General features: G+C 38.8%; 1 protein-coding gene across 1 annotated transcript in view; it reads right to left on the bottom strand.

The window, feature by feature from the left end:
• The window catches only part of LOC135213847 (ras GTPase-activating-like protein IQGAP1), a 201,387-nt gene that overhangs the window by 61,457 nt on the left and 119,387 nt on the right, over positions 1 to 20,543 (bottom strand). Inside the window, exons 12-18 of the mRNA XM_064247950.1 lie at positions 15,537 to 15,693; positions 12,570 to 12,709; positions 12,239 to 12,426; positions 2,633 to 2,771; positions 2,325 to 2,468; positions 1,887 to 1,982; positions 506 to 661 (exon numbers count right to left, since the gene is read on the bottom strand). Coding sequence (XP_064104020.1) covers positions 506 to 661; positions 1,887 to 1,982; positions 2,325 to 2,468; positions 2,633 to 2,771; positions 12,239 to 12,426; positions 12,570 to 12,709; positions 15,537 to 15,693 — 1,020 coding nt within the window. The remainder of the gene's footprint in view (positions 1 to 505; positions 662 to 1,886; positions 1,983 to 2,324; positions 2,469 to 2,632; positions 2,772 to 12,238; positions 12,427 to 12,569; positions 12,710 to 15,536; positions 15,694 to 20,543) is intronic.

The raw sequence follows: 20,543 nt of genomic DNA on the forward strand, positions 1-20,543 counted from the left end.
GTATAACCTACTGTCAACATGAAATCCTTAGTGTTACATACAATGAAAAACCATGATAGTTGTAAACAAGAGTAAATGTAGCACAGAAAGCAAACTTCAGCACTTATGAATTTAATTTGCTACAAATCTTGAATCTAAATGTAACTTGGCTGTTCATAATCAGGAGTTCTAGATATGGTGCAAAAAGTTTAATAAATTAAGTTTTATATAAACTAATTTTTATCTCATGGCTTTGTACTATCATCTCTCTATTTCAAATGAATCACTGGAAATCACAGACACCAAAAGGAAAGAATGTGTGATAAAAAACAGAAAGTAATGCAGATTTTGAGACTGTAGAGATACTGCAAACATGATTTTCTTTTGACAGCAACCAGCCAGCCCTAAGACAGCTAAAACTAAATAAATACATCTAAGCAATGAACAAAAATATTAATTACTGACCTATTCCTTTTGGTATCCAACATCATTATTATTTAATAACATAAAGTAAAACCATATTTACATGTTTAACGAAATGGGATGAAAGCATTTTTATTCGTCTGCGATGCAGCCATGCTCGTACAGCACGTTGGAGTACAATGATGTAGGGTTCCGACATTTTTAAAGCCTTGCAATACATAACGTATGCTCGCCTTGCTTTTACCATTCTCCACCAAGTCTGAATCAAGATCAAAATTAAAACATAAAACAACCTTTATGGGAAAACATCATCTGAAAACATGAAAGCACTGCTGTGTCATGGCTCTTCAAATTAATTTTCCTGCTAGTTCTAACTTCAAGTTCCATGCACAAGTTGTTGCTCTGCACTTGAGTAATACTTAAAAGTTGTAGGCATTACGATGTGCTAAATTTAGTAAAAGTGCAAAAAGCAAACAAAACTTGCATTACTTCTACAATGGGATTTTGATTAAATATCCAACTGATATTTCACAATATCATTCAATAAAGAAATGTTGTAATCATATGTGACAAATATTTTTCATATATTACATTTTCAGTATGACCTGCTATTTTACAATTTCCATGATTTTTTTTATCAACAGTAATTACTTATCTGAATTTAGTTTTAAGGTTATACATGGCATAAACACTGAAGCAAACTGAACAAATGCTGTAAAAAATGAATCAAATGAGGACCTAAGATGAAAAAGTCACAGCAATGATATATTTAGTCTCATAGCCATTTATAAATAGTACAGACACAGATCACAGTGCATTAGCAATATGGAAAAAATCATATCAGACATACTAATAACAATGATTATAACCAAAGTATAAATGAACAACAGTATTCAAAAACTGCATTCTTTGCCAAGGCTAATCACTCCTATCTATCCAATTATCACTTGCTGCCAGTTACAGAGGAAAAAAAATTGTTAATGGTAACCATACCAGTATCAACATAGTCATATATGTGAATATCTATATTTTTCCGAATCTTAAGAAAATTGTCAACAAGAGCAAAAGAATTATCTGACAATCAAGTGTATGAAGTACAGTAATAAACCTTTTCCCTAACTTATTGAAAAACACCTCAGGTAACTCTCTTGGCCATGTACCGTAAATCAGAGCAAAATATAACAACACAATCTGCTGACTCCAAAATTGAAATCCCATACCAAATTATGTCTTTTGAACTAAGTTACATGCAATGCTCTGTATAAGTGAACATTCTACTTTTAATTGAAACAGTTAATGCTGAAAGGGCAAAAATAATTTCCTCAACACTTAACTAAAAACAACTGAAAATATAAATACTTTAATATTTTTTAGATACTTACCTCTCCATTATATAGTTTTTACTGCCACTGACACGGAAGCAAGAATATATAATGGAGAAGTATTTAATTTCAAAAATACACTTTGAGCAAAAATTGCATCACCTGGATAGCAATGACGGCCTCTTTCTTCTTCTGAAACTGTTGCCTTACAAGGTAGCCCCGTACCCGTGCTTGTAATCTTAGCATTAGTTGATCAACCTGTAGTGAAAATTACAAAATGAAATCATTCCAATGGAGCAAAATTCAATAATTACATCATGGGAGTAAAAAAAGGACAGGAAGAGAACTTGAATCAAACTGTTCGAGAGCAAACAGAAACCATCATAAAGGGTAATATCCCTATGAAATCATTCCAGGAACTAGGGATAAATTCTAGGAAAGATATCTTCAAAAAGGTCAAACTGTAAGTGTTAATCACATCAGCTCGAGATATTTACAGAATTTTGCAATAACCAATCTCATTTAAATGTCATGAGATGGATAGCAAAATGTTGCTTGTGAAAGCCCTAAGAACTCGTTTGATACATTTTTCTGACAAACCTGCTTATTGTGGGCTTCTTTTTGAATCACTCGAGATACCACTTCCTCTAGGTCAGAGAGTGTCATGAAACGGCTCTTGTGTGCAACAACAAATTCATCAGGCTTTTCCCAAGTGTAAGTGCCTTCATTCAAATTGAGAAAGACCTGCCATGAAAAATATTACTATTATCAGATATTTAAAAAGCCTGTTAGTTATCATTTGGAAACATTTAAAAGGTCAACCACACTTAGGACATGTTTGTTTGTAGGGCTTCAATAAATTTCATAGCATCACAAACAGTATAAAACAAACTCTATACATGTATTACCTTTGAACCATCTAATAGTGTGTAAGGTACCCAAGGGCATTTTGATGTTACAGCTATCTTCTTCTTAAAGTTCTTCTTCAACAAAGAAAGAAAGTCTTGGTGGTTCTGACTGATGTGTAAATAAGATAATGCTGGCAACCTGAAAAACATGCCTTCCATTATTTCAGCTTTACAGATAGTATACATCATCCACACCAGACTCAGCAATGAGGTACAACTTAGTGTGCCTTATATGTCCCACTGTAGATGATATCATAGGCTCTTCGCAATGACCCTTTAACATTCAACTGCATTGCTGTAAAAAATTAACAGATTCCATTTGCTACTTTCATCATATTTCATAATAAAGGGATTTTGACAAAGGAAAAATCTATTTCTGGGGGAAGACTTGTGTTGCCCGGTGAAATGTTTCTATAGCACTCATTTCTAGGTATAAATAAATGCTAAATATACCAGAGAAAAAAGCCATATGAAATGCTGGAGTTACTAACTCCAGCTCGCTCACCCTTATAGAGTGTCGGTAGAGCACAGGGGCGAGTGGAAGCCACTACCACAGATACTTTGCCTAACAGAAGTCTCCTCGCCCAAAATCCCTCTCCAGAGAGGTGCTGTTACAATGCCTACCTTCCGCTCGCTACTACTACCCCTGCCAGAAACCCTCATTCCTGAAATACGCACCCAAGCTTGGGCCAGCTAAGGGTGGGGAAAAGGAGAAGAGAGGGAAGGGTTCACCGGGTGACACAGGTCTTCCCCCAAAAATAGATTTTTCCTTTGTCAAAATCCCTTTTCTGGGCTCGACCTGTGTCGGCCTGTGAAAAAGTAGCAGAGAATTGGCCATACAAGCTTGGTAAACAAAAAATTATATGAAAGGAAAATAAAAATTCCTTAAAATTATTGTTTTAATAACCAAGGTAAGAATAACAAACTACAAGTGGTAAAAAGCACCTAATATGACCAAATCCATACTATCCTGGGAAAGCAACAGGTAATGAACATAAAAACAAATATAATAATGAACTATGTACATGTACAGGAGTGGGTTGAAGAGCAGTCTAGTCCGGAACAAAAGGCAGAAAGGTAGGGATTACGAGCGAGGCAGGTAGGTGAGAGAGAGTACCAAAAGATAATCAAGAGCAAAATAATGAAATACAGATATAGAGTTACATAACTAGGCCGTATCACAGGAGACAATGTTCCCTGCGGCCACTGCCGAATATCTAAGGGCCTCTAGATTTTTCAGATAGTGGCGTTTAAATACTGTCGGGGATTTCCAACCCGTATATTTTTTAAGATCCTCAAAGTTCATATAATGAAAATAATTAACTGAGGTAGCCACTGCCCGGATATCATGGACATGAGGGACTGAATCCGGATTGGCTTGTTTAATAAAATAAAGAATTTGTTGTTTGATTGCCTTCAAGGAAATGGTTCCACCTTTCTCTCTAATAAAAAGAGGACCTGAAGACTTTTTAGAAGTTCTGCCCAGATAAGATTTTAATGTAAAAATAGGACATAATGATGGGTCCTGTGGAAGAGGGACAATCTTCCAAGGAGAACACCTGTTTTGTGGGTCTTCATTCTTTGCTAAGAATTTACGATCTGGAGAGAGCAGAACTTCTCCTGACAGGAGGAAATCAATATGATTTGGTTCTCTAGAGAGAGCCGACAGTTCAGATATTCTGGCGCCTGAGGCCAGACTCATAAAAAAGGGATTTTGACGTAGGAAAAATCTATTTATGGGCGAGGAAGCCATTGTTTTCCTTAGAAGGGTTATATACGAACATGATTCGTTATCAGTATCTGAAGCCAACTTGAGTACGTCATTCAAAAACCAGGAGACCGTGTGAGGGCGGTCTACTGGTCTCAGATGAGCACATGCTCTAGGGATAGACGAGAAGTACGAATCTGTTAAATCAATATTAAAGCCAAACTGAAATAACTTCCTCTAGGCAGATTTAGTTGTAGTAATGGTACTAGCAGCTAGGCCTTTTTCGAAGTTCTAAAAAATGAAATTGTCAGATTCGTAGTCATCTTCTGGACATCTGATTCTTTTAGAAAGATGGCTAGCTTCCTTACTGCCAAATCATACTGCCTGAGTGTTGATTCTCTTTTGTCTGACTTCACAAACAGGGTGTTTAGTGGGTCAATACTAGCATCCTTCTGTGCTGCAAACTTCATGAAGTCCATAAGGTTAGGGCATTCAGAATTCTTAGGGAAGCTGACACAGTCCGAGTTTGTACTATTTGAGTCAGTTTTGGGTTGGGAATCCGTCTGGGACAGAGTTTCAACTCTAGTAGAAGAGGAAACCAATTGCTCTTCGGCCAGTTGGGTGCTACCAATGCTATCTGTCCTCTGAAAGATCTGAGCTTGTGTAGAACTTTCAGCACGAGGTTTATTGGCGGAAATAGGTAAATCTTCTGCCAATTGTTCCAGTCTATGGACATCGCATCTGTGGCATGAGCCAGAGGATCCAGATTGGGAGCCACATAACACGGAAGTTTGTGATTGGACTCCGTGGCGAACAGGTCTACCTGAAGGCCCGGGATTTGTTGGCAAATCCAACGGAATGATTTTGTGTCCAAGGACCACACCGACTCCAGCGGAGTTGTTCTGGATAGTGAGTCTGCAATGACATTCCGTACTCCTTCCAGGTGAGTATCTGACAGGTGCCAAAGATGTTTCATTGCCAACGAAAAAATTTCAATCATCGCATGATTTATTTGGCTCGACTTGGAGCCTCATCTGTTTATGCAATAAACTATCACTCCGCTGTCCGAGACTAGTCTGATATGAATGTTCCTGGCCGGAGCTAGTCGTTTCAAGGTCAGAAAAATGGCCATTGCCTCTAGTACGTTGATGTGGAACTGGCGGAATGTTGTCAACCATGTTCCTTGAACTCTCTTGTACTGAGAGTAGCCCCCCCATCCGCTCAGAGAGGCATCCGTGTGGACTATCAGAGACAACAACGGGGGAAATTGTAGTGGCACTGATTTGGAAAGACTCCGGGCTTCCGTCCATGGGCGGAGTCTTTTCCTTAATATTGCCGGAATCAAGGAGATTTTGTCTCTGAACTTGTTGTTGGCTCTTTTCCGCCAAACTCGATTGATATCCTTCAGTCTGGCTCTCAACAGAACATCTGTTATTGAAGCAAACTGAAGTGAACCTAAGATTCTCTCTTGGGTACGATGAGAAGCCCGTTTGTACTTGAGGAATTGTCTCGTAGCTTTCGCTATCTCTCTGCACTTCTCTGGCGGAAGAGTGTTTGTGTGTGGTTAGGTCCCATTGAATTCCCAACCATTGAAAGCGAGACGCTGGAACGAGACGGGACTTTTCCTTGTTTATCTGGAAACCCAGGTAGTCTAGGAATTTTATTACTTTGGCTGTTGCCTTGCGACATTCCTCGTCGTTGGTTACCCAAATGAGCCAGTCGTCTAGGTAAGCTACTAACATTACCCCCTGACTCTTAGTTCTTGTACTACAGTTTCTCCTAGTTTGGTGAATATTCTGGGCGCTATGTTGAGCCCGAATGGCATGACTCTGAACGAGTAAGCTTGTTTTCCTAGTTTGAAGCCTAGGTATGGAGAGAAGTTTCTTGCTATCGGTACATGATAGTAAGCATCTGTAAGATCGATAGAAATGGTGACGACCCCACGGGGAAGTAAGGTCTGCACCTGCGAGACGGTTAGCATGCGGAACTTGTCGCATTGAATGTATGAGTTGAGACGGGACAAGTCCAGAATCACTCTTCGTTTGTCCGCGTCCTTCTTCGGTACACTGAACAAACGCCCTTGGAATTTCAGGTGACTGACTTTCTTTATTGCCTTCTTTTGAAGGTCTTTGGCATAGTCTAGAAGGTCTGTCGTTGGAATCTGATGGAAACTGACTGGTGGAGGAGGCACTTTCTTCCATCTCCACCCCAGACCTTTTGATACAATACTGTGGGCCTACAAACTGAAGGTCCAATTGTCCCTGTAGAGGTAGTCTCCTGCCTACCTGCAGAGACTCATTGACTGGTTGAGGTTTTACTTCCTCTGCCTCCTCTGAAGCCTCTGCCTCTAGAGCCAGCTCTCTGCCGGTAAGCACCTCTGGCTCTGCTACCCCTTGCGTGCCTACTATAGCCCCGAAACGCCCCCTGTGTTTCAAAGGCGGAGTTGAAGGCTGGGGAAGTCACAAGGGCAGCCGAACTCGAAGGCTGTTGAGTCGGTTGACTCTGCAGCAGAACAAACTGCTGTGGTGGTTGTGCCTTAGATGTCGAAGGCTTGCTCATCTGGGAGACAGGAACTGCCTGTACCACTGCTTGAGACTGAGAGGTCTGGAAAGGCTGATACTTCCTAGGCCTCTTCCTACTTTAGGATTGTGGTCCGGGGGTCTCGAACTTCCTTTTGAAGGGAAGTCCCCAGTGGACACTAAGGTTCTGGTTAGCCCTAGCCGCCTCGCTGAGGACGCTGTTAACCACGTCCTCAGGAAAGAGGTTGGCCCCCCAGATCGGTGCCTTTATGACTTTATGAGCTTGTTAGGCTCATGCCTGATGGAAGCATTAGCAAAGACATGCTTCCTGCAGGCTCTAGCCACTATAAAATCATACAGGTCCGATTGAAAAGCCTGCAGCAGCGACTTCGTCAGGACCCAGAATAGAGGCTCCTCTGCAAAGACAGAGGCTGTCAACTCTGCAGTCATGACTGAGTTAATTGACCTGCTCAGCCTACATCTTGCTTCGAATTCCGCCTTAATCATGGCATCCGGAATTCTAGGCAAACATTCACTGAATTGTGTGGAGGCACACTCCGGGTCGAGTTTGCCCACCGTGAACGTTGCCGGAGCGCCAGCCCAACACTCCAGATCTCTGGGAAAGAGGAAAGAGGTAGCCTCTGTCTCTTTTAGCTGAACATGCATGGGCTTGTCCTCCATTCCGGCTTGCAGTGTCAATTCTGCGATCTTTGATGTGCAAGGAATCGGGACGCTCTCCGGTGCTACAAACATGGTATGCGTAGCAACCTTTGTGGGGTGTCAATTTGGTGTTGGCGCACTCCCATTCCGTAAGGGTGCGGACCCATGCCGACTGAGCCTGATCTCTAGGGTAGATAACTCTCTCTTTCGGGACCTTGTCTACCCTGACCAACGCTTCCTCGGCTAGTCTAGCGTAACCTGGGAAGAGGAATTGTAGTTCCGGCGGGAAAAATTCATAGTCTTCCATGGGTCGGGTTCCGCAACCCTCAATTGTAAGCTTGCCGTCTGAAAACGGAGCATGTAGAGCCAACCGCCACGGGTTGCTATTCTTGAATGGTGGGAGCTTGGATGCGTCCGGCACCGCAAAGGACTGCGATGTGTTACCGGACTGGAGGAATCCGGACACCAATTCCTCCTGGGCTTGTAATCTTTGGGTTAGAGACATGATGGACTGTCCGGATATCTCTAGACCCGAGGCGAGTTGAGTGGACATCGATTGAAGTCTCGAGTCCATTATTTCGCTAATCTGCATGAGAAGAGTGGCAAAAGCCTCTTGGTCGAAGCCGGACTCCGTCGGTCTGGCTTTAGAAGACTTAGCTCTCGACCCCTTGGGTGGGGGAGTATTTTGGCCGAGGAAGTCGAAGGCTTGGGGGCCAATGACGACCTGGCGGAGTCTGCCGGGGAAGGCTTGGCTGGTCTAACCGCCTTCGGCAGAGACTTCGTCTTCAAGGTTTTCACCTTGGGGATTACCGAGCCCGACCTATCCCAAAATGTCGTGGACTTCCCAGGGAAGCCCTGAAAGGAAGAAGAAAAAGGAGTTGAGCTAAAAGAGAGAACGTTAGGCTCACAACTACCTGCCTCACTTACCTCCCTACCTTCCTCCTGGTCCTCGATGGCCATGGGCTCCCGGTGCAGGCTGATGGCCGCCACCTCCTCCGTCATGTCAACGCACAAGCGCTTTTGGCCCTCGGGAGGGGAGGGGGGGGGTTTTTTTTTTTTTTTTTGGTCTCCTGGCGGATCCGCTCTATGATGGGAGCCGCTACTTTCGCCGGTACAGTGTTCCCCCCGTATTCGCGGGGGATGCGTACCAGATCCCCCCGTGAATAGTTAGAATCCGCGAATGTTTGGAACCCCTATAAAAGCGCTAAAAACAGCCTATTTCGTTAGTTTTCTTAAAACTTAAGGAAAAACAAACCACTAAAATTTCAATACTTTGGTTTTTTTAATAGTTTACCACAAAAAGTGCATTTTATGATGAAATTGATCACAAAAACCAGGAATTTGTGGATATTTCTCATAGAAAAATACCGCGAATGCGCGAATTTTCCGCGAATAATGCAGGGAAACGTTCCCGAGAGAAATCCGCGAATGTGTGAGTCCGCGAATCCGGAGAACGCGAATACGGGGGGTCCACTGTACTGCTGCCGAAACCTTGGCGTTCGGATAGAGGAGGGAGCACATCTCCTCCGACAGCAAGTAGGGTTGGCCGGCTCCCATGTTCCTTCCAAACCCCCCTACCCAGGCCTTAAGGGTCGACATCGAGGAGGTCTTGAGCGTCAGATCAACCTGTAAGAGATAATCCATTCAGGTTCCCCAGTGTTGGGGGACTTATTCTCTTTATCTATTTTGATTATTCGCAACCGATATGTGTAACATAGAATTCAGAGTAACACTAAGGCGAGGATGCTACCTACCGATTCATCTGTTATGTTCCTAACAAGGCCGTAACACACCATGCAGGCTTCCAGGTGCCAGACCACGAGTCCCTCCAAGTGGATGGCGCAGCTGGCATGAGACCGGAATGTCTGGAGGAGAGTGGACGAGTCGTGATCGCCTGGCCACGGCAACCAATCAGTGGATACCACTTCTCGAGAAGCCGTTAACTAGCCTACCACTGAAGGGGGCAGAAGACGGTAGGCCAACTGACACCCTAAAGGGGCAATGGCCCAGGCTACACTCAATAAAAATAAATCATAAAATAATTGATGAGGAATTACTGGAAGTCCTGATAAAACCACACCCAGTAAAGATCCCAGCCTAACCCTCCGAAATCGATACAGATCCGGTCAGGTAGGCCAGGATGGCTTCTATAAGGACGTCACGAAGAGGACGCCAAGAACTTAAGTCAACCCTCCAAAATCGAATCTACCGATCTGGTCAGGTAAGAAAAGCCTAGGCCCTACATACGTAACAAGAGAGAAACTCTCTAGTCCTGGGCCACCCTTCAAGCCAACATATCTGCCTGGTCGGGTTGGCAGTACAAGGAGCAACTAAGGGTGGTGTGACATACACAGCCCGCCTAGCCTATCCTTCAAAACCTAGCCTAGGTCTGGTCGGACAGGCCAGGGTAGGACATTGTGGAGAACTTCCAACCTCATCAAATAGCAATACAAGACCATAATCGAAAATTAAATTAGAAATATACATGCTTGAGTACCGCAAATGAATGAGGAACTTCACCTCTAAAAATAAACTGGCGTACTGCTTGGCTAGCCTAGGATGCCAGAACACAATACTCGCGCATAACGTTATGAGCATATCACCGTACGCATGAAAGGGAACCAACACGCTCCTGAGGGACTGATGATAACGAAAAAAGAGCCTTATAAAAGGCTAATAACATAAGATCAAGCCGTAAAAAACAAAGCCTCAGTATACGTCAGGAGCGAGATGGGCCCTATAATAGGCTAATAACGTAAGGTCAATAAAAAACAAGGCTCTCAGTATTCGTCAGGAGCGAGAATGACGAAAAATAATACTAAAACAGAAGTGCTAAACGGTGAATAAAATACACAGAGAGATAAAATCTGATATAATCGCGTACACCGCCAACCATGCATCTAAAATGGCGGATCGTGAGAGCGTCATACCCGGCTCCCAAGAACGAGACTTAAAATAACGGCCAAAAATAGATGCATCGTTGCCCCAACGTGTTCAAAGACGATAAATGGGATACTCAACTTAGATGAAGAAGCTCCTTGGTCGATGGAAGACATGATGCTTCGCAAAAAAACACTTCCTGGGGACAGCGAAAACAGCGCATGCAGACACGAGAGAGTGCTATTACAGGAATGAGGGTTTCTGGCAGGGGTAGTAGTAGTGAGCGGAAAGTAGGCGTTGTAACGGCACCTCTCTGGAGAGGGATTTTGGGAGAGGAGACTTCTATTTGGCAAAGTATCTGTGGTAGTGGCTTCCACTCGCCCCTGTGCTATACCGACACCCTATAAGGGTGAGCGAGCTGGAGGTAGTAACTCCAGCATTCCATATGGCCTTTTTCTCTGGTATATTTAGCATTTATTTATACATGTACCTAGAAATGAGTGCTATAGGAACATTTCACCGGCCAACACAGGTCGAGCCCAGAAATACGAGATTTACATATTTATCTTTTATTGGCGTGAAAATAACAGCAAAATGTGTTCTTTCATGCCCAGTATTTTTTATTATAATACTTTTCTCTTCACTATTAATTGTGGTTGAGTTTCATCCTTGTTGCTGAATCACGATCATTTCTAGTCATTAGCAGCGTGAAAATTTTTTTCTCAGGTTCAGCTACAACTGCAGCTTAAATTTAGCAGTACTATATTTCCTTGCCAATATTTACTCCATACCAAATAAAGGTATAATACAAAAATATTCAAGTCCTGTACTACCTAACATCATTTGTAACATAACTATGGTAATTTTTTACTTTACGTTGCAAAACATTGTTATCATCAGATTCGTTGCGGTGGTTGTAGCAAAACAACTGTTAGCATTCAGTTGTTTATGGCTGATGTGTTTAAGCAATAATTATAATATTACTAACGATACTTTGATCATTCTCTTTTGCTTTAACTTTTTTAACTAGAAGATATAAGTAAAGAGATGGAGGAAATGTTAGCAGTCTGAAAGAGGTCTCTCTCTCTCTCTCTCTCTCTCTCTCTCTCTCTCTCTCTCTCTCTCTCTCTCTCTCTCTCTCTCTCTCTCTCTCATTCTAAACCATGATTTAACAGTAAGTTCATCGAATCTGACATTAAAAATTTGTATAACTATCATGCAGACCATAGCAAATGATTAGGCAAATGAAATTCTACTTTTTCTTTAAAGAGTTAATACATATTAGGGCAAAATATCAAACTGTGACACTGTCTAAGGCATTGTCAACAAGTCTAAGGCACCGTAAGGTGGACTGTGGTGCCCGTAGACTTTTGAATTTTTGGTTAGAAATTATTTTTGGTTAGCGTCAGGCCCCCAGGAATGGAACCCCTGTCAGTAACTGGGGGCTATCTGTACATACAATACTATGACTGGATACAATGAAGTAAAATATAACTTTTTTAAAAGTCATGGAAAAGATGCATGTTAGCTGTTTGTATTTTTAATAGGATACTAATAGTAGTGAATATTACAGATTCAGTGCTAGATCCGGAGACAAAAACCCTCAAATTGAAATTTCCATTTCGCACCGATATACTATCCAGAAGTATGATATACGTATCACGGTCTGTTATTTCTGTGAGCTACTGTTTTCAGAATTTTTGAAAACTTGAAGTGGGTTGTCCCAAAACTAAAAAATTGGGCTCAAGCATAAATTTACTTTTCATTTTTTGAAAATTGAGATGTCTTTTACCCCACAGGAAAATATGATATAATAATTGAGTCAAGAATCTTCCATACCTCAAGAGGTCCAGTACAGTTGAATCATTGCCTGCTGCTAATGCCTTATTCAATCTAGTCAGTATCTGAGCGGTTTGTGAAGACTCCTCTGCATGCCTTTTCACTGCACCCACAACTTGTTGGATGTCCTCCAACCACAATTCTTGTGCATCACTACCCAACATCTCTTTCTTAGCTGAACGGAGTAACTGTGGAAGAAGAATATAATATATAGGAATTACTTTCACTTCATGTGAATGACAGGAAATTCATATTCTATGCTTTATGCTGACACATTCCATTTAATATATTTCTTTGACAATATGTTTTATAAGGAAAGTACAGTACTCACCTTTAGAAGCTGATAATAATGAAGTGAATCATTCTCGCACAAAAGCTTTAAACCTAAAGCTGGATGTTTTAGTCCATTCATCATATCGGTTACATTTCCTGATTCCACACTAGAATTTACTGCTGTTAATATTCTAACCTCTGAAAACAAATTGAGAGCAAGTAACTAATTATATCGTAAGGTGTTCTCCAATGAGCTAAAATACAGAAATGAAACTCGCCCAAAACTTAATTTTTTAAATTAATATCTATAATTCACTAATGCTTAAATACGAGAATACAACATGACTATATATATGCAATGATTTAGCATGAGATTTGTTTATACACTACAAACCTGACATGAAGAAAAAATACCAAAATTTTTCCATTTATAATAAAATAGGTCATAGAGTCCCTCCAAGTTTATGATTTTAGTACAGAACTGACCAGAATAGAAGTTTAAATAAAGTTTTAAATGCATCAAGTCAGAACTGAATAATGTCCACAGTATTAGTATCAAACAAAAAGTGCAATTTGAATACGTAGTAAATTTGTAAATATATGTAAACAATTTCTTCATACAGGGATGTTAAGAATGACCTAGTATTAAAATTAAGAAAATAAATGAAATAAAACTGACCCTGCATACACACATCTACAATACCACTTTCCTTAACCCTTAAACGCCGAAGCGGTAAAATAAAAATTGTCTCCCGTGTGCCGGAGGTGTTTCGGAGTGAGCGCGGAAGCGGAAAAAAAAATATTTTTTTTTTTAAATCACAGAACGCTTAGTTTTCAAGATTAAGAGTTCATTTTTGCCTCCTTTTTTTGTCATTGCCTGAAGTTTAGTATGCAACCATCAGAAATTAAAAAAATTATCATTATCATATATAAATAATGCGACATATGATAGCGCAAAAACGAAATTTCATATATAATTGTATTCAAATCGCGCTGTGCGCAAAACGGTTAAAGGTAACAAGTTACTTTTTTTCGTTGTAATGTACACTAAATTGCGATCATTTTGGTATATAACACATTGTAAAACGATAAAAGCAACACAGAGAAAATATTATCACAAAATAATGCATGAATTCGTAGCGCGCAGACGTAAACAAATATTTTTTCAAAAATTCACCATAAATCTAAATATTGTCCTAGAGACTTCCAATTTCTTTCAAAATGAAGAAAAATAATTGAATATTACTATACTGTAAGAGTATTAGCTTACAATTGCAGTTTTCGACCATATCTGACGAGTTAAAGTTGACCGAATGTCGAATTTTTTTATATATTTTTTTTATATGCAATTATTTCGGAAATTAGAAAAGCTACAACCTTCAAATATTTTTCAATTTATTCTACATGAAATTGCGCACATTTTCATATATAAAACTATATGAAATGCCTAATATGAAACGGAGCAAATATTCCGAGAATGGGACGTACGCATTTCGGAGATTTGTGGCGGAGAATCTGCGCACGGAGGGAAGTAAAGTTTTTTTTTTTTAAATTCACCATAAATCTAAATATTTTGCTAGAGACTTCCAATTTGTTTCAAGATGAAGAAAAATGACTGAATATTACTAGACTGTAAGAATTTTAGCTTACAATTACGTTTTTCGACCATTTCGGTAGAGTCAAAGTTGACCGAACGTGGTTTTTTTTCTATTTATCGTGATTTATATGCAAATATTTCAAAAATGAGAAAAGCTACAACCTTCAATTATTTTTTTTTTGTATTCTACATGAAATTGCGCACATTTTCATATATAAAACTTTATGTAACGGCTAATTTAAAATGGTGCAAACATTACCACAATCGCATGAATGATTTTTTCGGAAGAGTTACCGCACGGACGTAAAGAAAATGTTATTTTTTTCATAAATTCACCATAAATCGAAATATTGTGCTAGAGACATCCAATTTGTTGCAAAATGAAGGTAAATGATTGAATATTACTAGAATATAAGAGTTTTAGCTTACAATTGCGTTTTTCGACCATTTCGGTAGAGTCAAAGTTGACCGAAGGTTGAAAATTTGTCACTTATAATTTTTTATTTGAAAATATTTCAAAATTGATAAAAGCTACAACCATGGGTTGTTTTTAGTTGTATTGTGCATGAAATTGCGCACACTTCCATATATAAAACTTTATGTAACGGCTAATTTTAAAAAGGTGCAAACATTACCACAATCGCATGTATGATTTTTTTCGGAATAGTTACTGTGCGGACGTAATGAAAAAGTTTTTTCATAAATTCACCATAAATCGAAATATTGTGCTAGAGACTTCCAATTAGTTGCAAAATTAAGGTAAATGATTGAATATTACTAAAATATAAGAGTTGTAGCTTACAATTGCGTTTTTCGACCATTTCGGTAGAGTCAAAGTTGACCAAAGGTTGAAATTTTGGCAATTATCGTTATTTATATGAAAATATCTCAAAACTGATAAAAGCTACAATCATAAGTATTTTATTGTTGTATTCTACATAAAAATGCGCACATTTTCATATATAATACTTCATGTAACGGCAAATTTAAAATGGTACAAAAATTATGTCAAAGTGACAAAATAATTTCCGAGATGTGTCACAGATACTTTTTAATGCGGCAAGAAAGAAATTCCCGCTTGCGTGCCTGCGTAACGATTGTAAACAAAACAACACCTTGATCCGTGAACTCCCAGCATCCCCCAAGGCGCGTGATTCAAGAGTTTTCGGCTGGTAGGCCTAAAAGTATTTTTCCGAGAATTTTAAAAAAAACTTTTGTATGTCGACGTAAAATACGTCCAGTCGGCACCCGAGACAAAAAATGTCGACGTAAAATACGTCCAGTCGGCACCCGAGACAAAAAATGTCGACGTAAAATACGTCCAGTCGGCACCCGAGACAAAAAATGTCGACGTAAAATACGTCCAGTTGGCGTTTAAGGGTTAATGACTTAGCTTCAATTAAACAAAACTCACACATTTTGACTTACTATCATTATCTTCCTGACGTTTTGTATTCACCTCATCTACCACTTGCTGAATGTCCAGATATGTAAGTAAAGGGCACGAATCTTCCCCTGACAATTTAGCTCGCCTTGTCTCCTCAAGAGCAGCTATGTACTCACGTATATATGGTTCCTCCAAACCCTGGCAAATTACGGTTCATAAATTTCAAAAGTAAAATGATGGGTCATGGATATACCATGACACACATACTTACAAACATTATGCTACTGAAAAAAATCAAATGAAAAGGTTCTAGACTTTGTTCTGACTACAGCATATTATTCTAAAAGATACTTTTTTTTTTAATAAAGAGTGAAAACAAGAGAAAGGAAAAATGTAAATTCTTAATTTTTAATATATTTTTCAAATACCTAGCCATTATTTGTACATGCAATAGCATTGACTTCTGTGCCAGCAGTAGTTTGACAGATTGAAACAAAAAATGAGAACATACTATGAATATCCATTTTCTATCCATCTACTTCCCCCACCTCCCACCAGGGGACTGATAGGTACAAACACTCGTAGCCAATCAGTCGACTCATGTCTACAGTGCTTCGAATGTAGGGAGGTAAGAGGGCAATTTATATGATGAAGTAGGTATTAAAAAAATAAATCTTAGATTAAGAATCTATGTTTTTAGGATAAAACTTACCTCTCTATTATATAGCCAGTTCCCACACTTTAAAAACAAGGTGGGCAAAGTGAAAACCAGTCAATCCTCTAAAGGCTATAAAGTTAATAAAATATCAAGTAAAAACTAGTGTTTGTTTACTAAGTGAATTCAATCCATCAGCTATTACTGCTGCCTTAGGGGAATTGTCATTAAAGTATAAGATCCTCATCAAGAAGATACATGACGTTTCTTTGGAGGATGCCCCTTCAGCAGGAGGAGGGGTATGGTTACTGTGCCAAAACCCAGCAGACATAATGGATAACTAACAGGTACCTACATACAAAAGTACACTTCCAATACTCAACATTAAGTTCTTCCAAGCTTCCCAAAAACTACAACTCGGTTTCAAGGGTAATAGGCAAAAAAAGTCTACTTATCAATTCCAGACATAATATCCTTTGCACAAACCAGAGGAGTTAATGCTCTGCAATAATCACATTTAATCTACACAACATGCAAATAAACCATAGCAAATACAGGATTACTATACCACTGAGTGACTTCAAAAACTTAGTGAAGGATAAGTTTCCAGATTTAAAAGTTATAGCCACTGCTCCCATGATAAGTGGCTTTCCTTCCAATAAGAATAGAAATTGGCATGACAGTCCTTAACTAATGACCTAATGAAAAGGACATAACATTCTTACCCACTGGAAGCTCTGGCTTCCAAATATTATACACAGAAACTTACATCAATTTTAATACTGTCAGTGCAATTCAAACAATTCTTAAAGTTCCTACAAGACCACAAGGAGTCATGTTCCTCATACCCTAGTCACGCCAAGCTAGATAGAGATCCTAATGTAGGCAAGGGCCTAGCCTAAAAACACTTAGCACAAAATAAGGCAAAAATAATTGCCTTGTCTACAACAAAGTTAGGACAGAAGACACTCTTTAGCCTTGGCAGGCAATTTTTATAGGACACTGAAATCAAACCAGTGGGTAGAAGTGACTCTTTAGCCTTGGCAGGCAATCCTTCTAAGAGAAGGTTACTCTGAATACAAACCTTGTTCTCCAACCTTGGACTGTGCCATAGGCATTGCATCGTGGCCTTCCATGGTCTTGGGTTTGAGTTCCCTGCCGAAGCAGTTTTTGTTAACTTTAAATGTTTTTTCACAAAATGTGTAGGACAGGCTGATAAGAAAGCAAAAGTGGCTTGGTGGATTATCAGGAAAGTGCTTTTGTTTAATCTTTTCCTTCTGAGTGTTATATTTCTAAATCCACCCAGACTGTCCTCCCCCAGTTGTTGTGGCAAACCTGGCAGATTTCTTTTACCTTACACAGTTTGCTGGCCCCACCTTGTTGACCAGTTGCTTCCAGCGCTTATTTCAATGACATATGGTGGCATTTATTTATACTCTCAACAGTTTTTGCAAAGAATGTAAATACTACTAATAGATGATGGTACATTGGTTACTGGCCCTTAGTTACACCTAAACCGCTTCATCAAGCTTTTGAAGCTAAGCAATCAGCTGAGGATGCCTCTCTCCCTGATACCTGACATCCTGAACCTATTCTTGCAAAATTTGCATTTTGGTCTAGGGGTGTTAAGAAAATTCTGGATAATCTATATAGGTGGGGACAAAATCTTGATGGCAACCCCCCCCCTTTTCTTTTTAAAGTTTCTAAGGTGTTGCCTCTAAAGATCTGTAGATTCTTTAGATTTTTATGTTGACGTAGTATCTCTGCAGATGAGCTTAAGCTTAAAAATACAGTACTTGTTCCAAAGAGTGGCATCTGCAGATTGCAGTATCTACAGGTCAATCTTTATTTTCCCTGTGCTCTACAAAGTTGCTGAAAAACTGGTTTATAAGCCACTATATAGGTAATGCGGAATCTAAAGGATTGTTAGCTGATAGTCAATATGCATACAGAAAGCAGTTAGGTACCTGCGACACTATTTTAGACTTGACATGCCATTTGCAAGAGAAACTTGATAAGGGTTTTGAGTGCAGAGTAATTCAAATAGATATAAGTGCTGCTTTCGATTTAGTAAATCACAAGGCACTTATTTATGAACTTCAGAATCTTGGAGTGGGTAGGTAGGCAGCAGTGAGTTGCTGTGGCCAGGACCTTTAGAGAACCAAGACACAATAGGTCTGGATTTCCTCAGGGTAGTGTTCTTTGTCCACTGTTATTGCTATTTAGTAAGTACACAAGTGATATGGTTGTTGGCCAGATAAAAATTGTTCAGTATGCTGATGATGCAGCACTTCTGTGTGTAGTTAAGTCTCCACTAAGAGAATTAAGGCACGTAGTGCAAAGTGGTCTAACCCACCAGACGTTAGTTTTGAGTAATTAGCGGTCAAAATTAATTACTGCTTACTACCGAATAAAGACAGTAACAGTGCATGTAGTGCGAAAGTGGCTTAACCCGCCAGACGTTAGTTTTGAGTAATAAGCGGTCAAAGTTAATTTCTGATTACTACCAAATAGTGGTGCAAGGTATTACTTTTATACATAAAATTAAATGTTTCAGCTAGAACTTTCATGCCACTGAATTTTTAATAAATATATTAATGTTTTTTGTTACTGTTGAATTTTCTACTTAGCCCCATTGTTTTTAAATTTCTTTTTGTTTACAGTCAAATTTATTATTCACCCCTACCCCTCACTGTATTTTTTTTCCCAGAAAGTCATGGTTTTAAATTCAGTTTTAAAGATTTCTTTACAAAATAAGAACTTCTGTAAAAAAAAATTATATTGCTGTGCCTAATTCCTGATTTTATACAAATTTTTCAAACAGAAAAATACTATATTCATATCATTGTCAAGCCTTAAAAAAATATTGTGTTACATTTTTAACAATAACATCATCCATACTTACCTTGGACCCCCTCGTGCAAGGGAAATTTTTGCGCAAGTTTGGTACGGTCTCAAAAAATGCTAATAAATGCTTACTTCTAGACTTTGAACACTATATATGACCCTAATCATGCTTCTTCAGTATTAAGCTAACTTTCAAATGAAATTAGTTACTGTAATTTCATTTAAAGTTAGCTTAAAACATTACCATTAAAGAAATAAATGGTAGGTAAAAATATAGGTGTCTGTGTGTGTGAAGATTACATACATATGTACAATGTATTTATCTTCTCTCCCCCTTCCGAAAGACCGATCTATTTCTAGAAGTCTTCTCAATCACTTTTAAGAAATCCTTTATTCTGTCCCTTTCTCTTTGTTCTGAAATTCCTTTTCATGAACAAACAGTGCTTTTTATTTGGACTAATACAACTCTTAGTTATGTGTACACGTTTTAGAACAGCAAAGTTACAGTTCTAGATGGGAAAGGTAAAAATAAATAGATTGAGAGAGAGAGAGAGAGAGAGAGATGAGAGGTGAGCAGAGCGAGACGAGAGAGAGAGAGAGAGAGAGAGAGAGAGAGAATTATGTAAAAATCATTGACCAGCTAATTGGCAACACTTCCCTTCCTGTCATATTGCTTGACATATTTAACAGCTCTGGACTTCAAGCTTCTGCTGGAGTTAAGAAAGATAAAGGGAAAGAATTTTTTTATGCATCATTTTGTAATTACAGTTATACTATTATATTATTATTATTATTTGCAATTATTAATAAACATATACATGTACTGTAAAAATTCTCTCATCTCAACAAGAGAGAGAAAGAGAAGAGTTGTTCTTACTTAAAAGTGAAATGGAAAGGTTATTTCTTTAAAATACAGTGGTACCTTTTTGTCAAAAGTTTCTTATATTCAACGATTTTTTTTTTTTTTTTTTTTTTTTTTTTAGAAAATTTTGTATCGTTTGTTGAACTGGCCAATTATCTTGTTTATACTTGTACTCAACAGCCTACTGCTTCCTATAAGAAAAACTGTATTAAAATGTTTTTTATTAGTTTAATGATAACCATATTCAACAAATTAAATAAAAAGAATAAAACATTAAAAAAGGCTTCATTGAGCAGTGTTCGGTGTGCCCAGTAAGACGTTATAGTTTAACCATATTTAACAAGATAGTAAATGAAAAGCTTTTCACAATAAAATTTGGCATAAACAATTAACAAAATCATTCGTTATTGTGGTGATGCACAGCTAACTTGAGATAAAGGGAGGGAGCGATTATATTTTTGAGGAATAATGAATGAATGATTTTAAATTATGCGTCGCGATATTATTGAGGAAAGAGGAAGAGACAGTAAAATCTTTATTATAATATGTACCGTATATTTCGGTGTATAAGACAACCTTTAAATCCTAAAAGTCACCCCTAAAAATTGGAGGTTGTCTTATATGCAATACTAAAGATCAAACCTTGAATTCCAAGGTGTACATCTTAGGCTAGCCTTGGCCTCA

The sequence above is a fragment of the Macrobrachium nipponense genome, chromosome 43 (genome assembly GCF_015104395.2).
Source record: "Macrobrachium nipponense isolate FS-2020 chromosome 43, ASM1510439v2, whole genome shotgun sequence".
Lineage (NCBI taxonomy): Eukaryota > Metazoa > Arthropoda > Malacostraca > Decapoda > Palaemonidae > Macrobrachium > Macrobrachium nipponense.